The following is an 8,069-nucleotide window of genomic DNA, read 5'->3' as shown; positions in this document are numbered from 1 at the left end:
AAATATGTATTACTTGCAGATTTCCCCATAAGAAATTGGGATCGTAATGGGCGTACTATTTAAGTAATGTTAAAAGTTACAAATAAAATAATCTGTTTGCTTACTGGGCGTAGCGTTAATTCACAAGCAAGTTTTGTATAAATATTTGGGGTATATGAATTTTATAGTGCTGGAAGCAAGTAATTACTATTTTGGTTTGTCACTCAGCAATTTATTTGTTTTGGATACTGTCTAATCACTTCTACTTATCATTAACACTGCTCTTTATTGGATTAAAGCCAAGGTTATAGTCGTGTGAGTAACCGTGCCTTCTTTCGCTTTCGGAAATGACGTCTGCAACGCAAAGGCTTGAAACAAAACAACAAACACTAGAGGATGCGTACTCACCACCTGCGAACTTCCTTGAAATTGATGTTTGCAATCCACAAGTTCATGGGGATGCGAAATCGCGATACGTTGATTATGAAGTGAGGCTGAAGGTGAGATAATTAATGTGCATAATTTGTCATAGACTAATCTCCCTGTGTTTCGTTTGTCGGAGTCGAGTGTTCGTCGGCGGTATCGAGATTTCGACTGGTTACGCGGTGAATTAGATCGCGAAAGTAAGGTGGGTTTTTCTCAAGCCTATTGTCTTATTCGCCTTTGAACTTTATTTCAGATTATCGTTCCTAAACTTCCTGGTAAGGCATGGAAAAGACAAATTCCCTTTCGCGCTGACGACGGGCTTTTCGACAGTGATTTTATTGAATCAAGGAGAAAGGGATTGGAGGAGTTTATTAACAAGTAAGTTTTTCCGAACACTATCTTTTTACATTATGGTCGTCGTTATTGCATGTCTGGAAGTGTTCACATGAAACGTCATGAATTGGCTGCTACCTAATTTGACTTGTTTTGAGGAGTAAAACTCATGGCGATGTCGGAATATGCTATCATGTACACATGAAGTTTGTATTAATAGATCTTGTAAAAATACTTCAGGGTTGCAGGTCATCCATTGGTACAAAGTGAGAAGTGCCTCCATATGTTTCTTCAAAGCGATGTGATCGATAGAAATTACAAGGCGGGCAAAGTAAACCAACCCTAGTCTTCTGGTGCTCCTCCCGTGCCATCTCGATCTCCCAGGGCATCACCTCCACATTTAATCGTATTTATATTTACTAGTTTCTCATCGGAACTGTAAAAGCATCTAGTGCAGACGATCTATGATTTGCCTTGTATATCGATTCCACCTATTAATATTGTTATTTCTTTGTTGTCTGAAGGTGGGTGGCAGACCGTAGTTTCCATCTAGTTAGAAAATATAGATTCCTAGCTATTTGTTTCCTTGAGTAGATGTAATTTGGCCGTTGACTGACGCAACGGTACCGAAACTGGTTTCCTTTAGTTGTCGCTAAATAGAGCAGGCAGTTTGAAACTTGGTCCCCACTTTCACCGCATTATTAGGCGAGGGTGCCCAACTTTGATTCTAGAATGGGTGTCAAACGAGCAAGCCTTAGAGGACAAGGCCGCCTTTCTTTCCCTGCATAGGTTTTCACTTCTTTGCTCCCATTCCATGGGCGTTTAATTAATGCTTGAAGGACATCTTCCACTTAGGAGGATTTGTCACTGCGATGGAACCGTTCTGATGACAGAGTGGGAGTTAACTATTCAACAATGCATATGTCTGTGAGTGACGGAATTGCATTCACCGGTCCCGCGGACAAATCCGCCTTTCGCGTCATAAGTATGCGTTCATGTTTCGCGGGTCTGCTTTGTTGCATCACGGGAATGGGGTTCTTTATTATCTTCCTCTGGAATTACAGGAATAGGACATCGTTTCAGTTGTTTTACTCGCAATTTATGGCGGGCATTTACATCCGTACTTAGTATGGTGTTCGAGGAATGAAGTGGTGTGGTTCTTGGTATTGTGGACTTGGTAGTGAGGCTAGTGGCTGAGAATTGCCAATGATAGTTCGCTTAGAAGAGACTTGAATCAGGTCCATGCGTCATTCATCCGCGACATAGTCGACAAAATAAAAAAGCCCATTATTGTAACGCGTGAAAGAAGTGAAGACCACATTGGTAGTCTATCGAGGTTATTGTCCAGTACGAAGCTCATCCGCTTGTCCACATGTCGCTCCTCCCCACTTTTTGTAAGTGCAGGTGACTCGTTTTGGCATTCGGGCCAAACCTAGAGAGCAGTTGTTTTTGGAGTGTCATTCTCGATTTATTTTAATAGGTAGCGACCCTAGGAGTAATGTCCTGAATGTGATGCGGCTCATGGACAGATTATTGGCAGGACCAAATGCCTTACACGTTGTACGTTATGTACAACTTAACGCTCCATTTCCAAAACCGAAGCCTACCAATTTATTAATTCTCGTGTTTTATTTTGTAGCTCCCGGGTTCGCCCTAAAATGGACCGAAGGACTGCGTAGCTAAATGTACAATTCAAACAACTATGGGATCTTTGCAACATGAAATAGCTCTCCACATAAAAAGATGCTAAAAACTGTTCCACTAGTGGGTATGATTTAAGTCTTGGGCAAAATTTATTTAGATCCATGACTGATTAGTAAGAAAGCATAGATTTTAGAAGAGGGGAATGCACATTTTTTCTCTTGTTGCAACCACATATCTACTTATTCACTGTTAGTAGAGTCGTGATGATCTTAAGTGAAGAGTTTTGAATTCCTCTGAATATCTTTAATCCTGGATGGATTGTGCATCTCTCTAAAATTTAGAATAAGACAATGCACATAAACTTTGTCATAAAAGTGTTTGAAACTTGTTTTTAAGAAGTAGGAATTTTGCCAAATTTGGACGATCAAAGACTTTTTTGTTCCACTTTAATAAACGTTTATTCTTGGATTGCTCTTGTAGCAAACAATTGAATTTCACTTTGCCAGTCAATAGGACAAGAGTTTTCTAAGCTAATACGGTCAACGGAAGCAAAAGTTGTCTTTCAGGAGTTTCACCCTGCCCACCACAGCTTCTGCCGCGAGCTCCCTCACGCTCAATCATTCTTCGCGTAGAAGTGACTGTGAAGCTTTAATCCTTTTTGATGGAGTGGCCAAATGTTCTTCCGTGTTGCTCATCTTACAAATGGGGGATGATTACTAGCGGCTCAGTAATGCCACTTGCTCACTCTATCATTCTCCAAAAAAAGTAGTGTTTGTTGTGGCGAAAGCGAAGTTTTTCGAGTAGCTTTGAAACTGGAAAGGGTAATCGTGATGCATAAACTGGCGTCACTGGAAAAGAATTCAAAGCCATAAACTTTAGTGATAGTATGGGAGTTATATGGGACACAATTCATATTTAGGGATCAACTGATTTTAATTCGTTGTCTCTATATTTCGTAATTGTGTCGATTTTACTGCTTTTGAGATGAGAATTAATAACTCCATTACCTCAAAATTCCCAGGTTGACAGAGCAGCAGTAGCTAGGACTCACAATTAAATTGCTTTTCTGCGTAAACAAGTACATTCAAATTGAAAATTATTATCTAAAATGAGTTTTCAATCCTCAAAACTGCCATAAATCATTGCTTATAAAATGGGATATCAACTGCCAGTTTGCTTCACGTAAAGTTGGGACTTCTGCCTCCACGTATTTTTCATAAAGGCGTGCTACCCTGGCTGTGCTGCACGCAGCAGTACACGTTCACTGTCTCCCCTTGCTACCGCTGATACCCAGCATGTGCATGCGTTTAGAGCAAACTTGTGAATACTCTTTTGTGAGTTTTACCAACGTAACGTTCGAAGTTCGGTAAGTCTGGTGATGGGGCCCTCATCCACTTGAGTAGTGGAAAATTTGGGTGGTACACGCGTTTCATTGACAGCCCATCAACGATGATTGTGGATACGATGCTCCGTGACCAGTTCACGACCCTCAACTTATTCTTTTCTATATTTTTAGCGTGTAAACCAAGCAACACGAGCCTATCACAAGAGGCTAATTCGTCTGTAGAAGAGATGAACAGGATCCACTAATTCACGGAAAATTGCAATATTGAATAATTAACTCATTGGCCGCCATAGCAACAGTGACGAATCGTTCCGAGCCGAAGGCGTCTTCCAAGAATAAATTAAACGCCGGTAGAATGAGTGCGTAACTAAACCAGCTACAAACTGTATGGGAAAAGGGAATGCATCTCTATTCCTAGAAATTTGTTCAGTTCATGCCTCTTTGAAATTCAAAAGTCTCGGTTCGATTGCATTACTCTTGAATGCCGAGCAAGACATGCATTATTAAAGGTGGAGTTACGCATGGTGTACTCAAAAAAAAAAACTGACGCCTGTCAGATTGCATCCACGTGAAGGGGAATTGGGTGGTGTTAGTGGTTCGAATGACTTTTAATGCCAAACTTGTGTAATCCCACTAAGAGTTCTGAAAAAAAGGGTAGATTTATTTTCTAAAATTATAGAGCACGCAGAAATAGTTATTTTACCAAAGCAGAATACAAATTGCAAAAAAAGTAGGTGGTGTCAACTCGTAATATCATCTGCTTACTAAATGCCTCGTTTGATGAAAGCATTCGTTAACATTCTCCATGGTCACTTATTTACATTCAACCCTGCTGACGGACTGCGTTTATCTTATCATCCACTCGTAAATCTGTTCGCCGCCGTTTCCCCCTCTTGCCTTAATTTCAGTGGTTGCCAAATGTGTTGTGATTTTCCATCAACCTGTGTGGTGGGTCTGGGAGTAACGTCCGGTATGTTCGCATTTGGTGCTTCTCTTGTCATCGTATTTACTGGCACTAATCGAGCCCGTCCATCCACAATTGGCAGCCAGGAATCTGGTACCCTGGGCACTCTGCTATCATCCGCATTGTCGCCAACCATGAGTAAATCATGCATGGACGAGCTTTCCGCCGTTGTATAATTAAGTGTCGTCATACTACAATACAGCTTTTGGACTCTGGTCTCCCCTTGTACCATCGGCATTGCCAGGGCACCTTCAAGATGTTCAGCGCTAGTACAATGACCTTTTACCGACTCAGAAAGCTTCAAAGGGTATTCAGAAGTTTGGTGTGGTGTGCGTCCCTGAAGGTAGGAACCAGTAAGGAGAGTTGGACGAATTCCACCACGGACGTCGTTCCAATACAGCCATCCACTTCTCTCCTCATGTAACCCCTGTTTCTTCCGGTCTCCCTCCTTACAATCACCATGATGGTTGCGTGGCTTTGGTGTGGGTAGTGTGGCAGTGGAATCGAAGACACTGGAAAGACCCCTAGGATGACGACGAATGGCGTGTGGTGGATGGGAGAGGGTTTTCGGAGGATCCTCAGGGGGGCACAAGGAAGGTGTGATCGACATAGAGGGTGGCAAGAGGGGTCGATTTTCAGGTTGAAGGAAGACTTGGTAATTCCCACGTCCTGACGTTCTGTGAGGCGGTAGAGGAGGAGGCAATGGAAGAAGATCCTGGTCAAAATTACTCGTGTGGAGTTTATCCACATCAGGTGGGCGACTTTGGGGTTGAACGGACATATTCAATGTGGGAGGAACTGAAAGATTTCAGCAAACGGTATCTGGTTGCTTGGTTATGATGTCGTGTATGGTTAATAAATCTTTTTCTTCGTTGAACCATTCTTGTGATAGAAATGCATGTAATAACAGTGATTTTCCTGGATTGTTATTTATTTTTTATAATCACGTCTGATTTGAAGTAGCGCTGGCATTTTTTAATAGAACCACTCAAATCTTATCTGATTTAAATCTTACTAATGTGTTCGCAATCGTCTTAGTTTTAAGAATCATGAAATTACATAAAATATAAGATCAAATCCCTCTCAAGCCAAGAAATACCTGAACCTACTTTAATGCATTAAGTTCATCTAAACTGCTTACGGCGCAGGGTCTGCTGAGTACGATTAATAACTGACGCTGGTAGATAACGTGGTAAACTTAGTCATCCTCAAGTCGAACCGAGTATATAGGTCCCAGTCATAATACTTTAATTTTTACTGGGAAGCCTACACTTATTAATTTCACCCACCGTTTAGCTCAGACAAATCATGCATTGTTTTACGTGGGCAAAGTAGTGCGTGCATTAGAATTGATTGTTCGAGGAGAGCCAATGCGTTTGTTTCATTAAAAAATGTTGAAAAAGGGGAGTCACTTCTAGTTGGAGGCCAGCCCGTTAATCATCAAACACTAAAAATGGTGAAAGAAGTGATGTAATGACTCATGTGCTACATATTTACCTATCAACTTTTACGGCTTTCGGAGTTTATATAGGCGTCAACGTATAGTTCCACTTTAAGCCCGGTATCATGTCGGTAGCGACACCATATTCTTCGTTATGAAGAAAAGGGCCATTGTGAATAAGACTTGTCCATATCTAAGTGATTCATTTTCATAACCACTTTTCACACCGTTCTACTAATTTATAAATTTTACGAGAAGCTTTTTCAGCTCTGGAATCAAGCGTTTATTCGTAAGGCAGTGTAGTAGTGTATGGTAGCTCAACCTAGGGAGAAGATGGTGCAGGGTACCGTAGTGGCAGACCTGATGCAGACCCATCTATGCTTTATAAGGCATGCAATTAAGTAATCGCATGTATTTTACAGGTCACTACACGTTTTAGCAAGTCATCGCAGCAAGGCATGCCGAAAATTGCACCAACTCTTTCGATCACCTGACAAAGTGGATTGTGTGTGAGGTGCTATATTTTCTGATACAACCTGAAGCTTATTTCTATGTTAATTATTATCAAATAGAAGATTTTCCACAAATCCTTCCTGTATGACATCGTGAAAGAAAGTAAAATATAAGGGATTTACATTTATTGAAGTTCTAAACTTTCCATTTGGTTTTGCTGTTTATTGTGAGAAAAGTGTGATCACTAATTTCTTTTAGTGAAAAGGGGGATATTTTGTCACCGAAGTCGTTAATAAGAACGTCGGCTATGCATTTGATTTGTAAACGCCAAGCAAAGGTATAAACCATTCTTGGTTTTAACAGCTTCAATACATTGCCATTTAGAAAAAAGTCCATTGGGTGGTTTTCATTCGATTAAGGGAAAGTCTTCTACTGACTGTTGCATCCAAAATAGTTCTTGAAAATTTCGCATATCTCCGCGTTTGTTTTACGTAAGCCAGCCTACGCTCAAACATAAATATGCCGGTGAATTTTCTCCATCTTACGCAAAATGCACTAGTTCTGGCAATCATGAAGAGAAGTGGCAATGAGAGGGACACCTACGTACGGATTACGAGTCACTGACACATCGTCTTTTTATAGCAGGAATATTTTGGGGGGGGGGGAGGGGTAATGTCGAATAGTGTTAAATAAATGCGCAATACAGTAAAGGTAGGAACGTTCAAATGTGTACTTAAGTATCCAGTTAATTTTTAAAGGCAGTGAACACTCCATTTTTTTCACATTAATATCGGGTAACTGTTGGAATACCTAATTACCTACAATAGATAAAACTGACTGACACCATCGTCATCAACATCCCCACTATATCGAAAGTAGTCTTTAGCAGCTGCACCTTTTAAGAATAATGCCTCGATTCCACACCACTGGTAAGGCTAACAGTTAGAATGTGGTGTCATCAGCTTAAGTGCCTTGCTGGCCGCACCAGTCCTTGCACGGGAATCATAATCTTACCGAATTAGTAATAAAAAGCTTACGAAACCTAATATCTACTCCACAAAACTGTCGATCACAAGTATTTGGCTAAGTAATTTGGCTAAGAAGATATCCAAGGGTTGTGGCATAAAAGTACAGCCCACCTAAGTTCCACAACAAATTAATTATGTTTTATGAAATAATTTTTGAGTTCACTTTTACCTACAGGTACATAATGAATACAAAGGGAAAGGTAATGTCGGTAGTTGTATTAGCGTTAAAATTCGCTTTACCATCACTGTGTACAGAGCATTAAAGTGGCTTTTGCTTATGCTTATCAATCGCAAACATAACCACAACTGAGAAAAGAAGAATTTTGAGCTGTTGGCAACTAATTCTTTGCCAAGGGCATAGTTAAGGCTGAAAACAACTGTCATTTCTCACACCGAGATAATCAAACCGAAACTACCCCTTTTTCAGCAATAAAAGTAGTCGTGTTGGCATAGACA

At 40.6% G+C, this 8,069-nt stretch overlaps 2 protein-coding genes across 2 annotated transcripts; one reads left to right on the top strand and one right to left on the bottom strand. All coding sequences in view use genetic code 11, as the record gives it.

Moving 5' to 3' along the window:
• Positions 1-326: 326 nt before the first annotated feature.
• Positions 327-1,084, top strand: EGR_09117 (Sorting nexin-3; the record flags this gene model as incomplete). Its single annotated transcript, XM_024498366.1, has 4 exons — positions 327-479; positions 512-607; positions 659-783; positions 979-1,084. 4 exons carry the CDS (start codon positions 327-329, stop codon positions 1,082-1,084), a joined length of 480 nt encoding a protein of 159 aa, XP_024347233.1.
• Positions 1,085-4,581: 3,497 nt separating this feature from the next.
• Positions 4,582-5,472, bottom strand: EGR_09116 (hypothetical protein; the record flags this gene model as incomplete). Its single annotated transcript, XM_024498365.1, has 1 exon — positions 4,582-5,472. The coding sequence occupies one exon, from the start codon at positions 5,470-5,472 to the stop codon at positions 4,582-4,584; it is 891 nt and encodes a 296-aa protein (XP_024347232.1).
• Between the last annotated feature and the right edge of the window lie 2,597 nt (positions 5,473-8,069).

The sequence above is a fragment of the Echinococcus granulosus genome, assembly GCF_000524195.1.
Source record: "Echinococcus granulosus chromosome Unknown EG_S00132, whole genome shotgun sequence".
Classification (NCBI taxonomy): domain Eukaryota; kingdom Metazoa; phylum Platyhelminthes; class Cestoda; order Cyclophyllidea; family Taeniidae; genus Echinococcus; species Echinococcus granulosus.
Note: the sequence above shows the minus strand (reverse complement) of the source record. Positions and strands in the feature narration are given on the sequence as shown.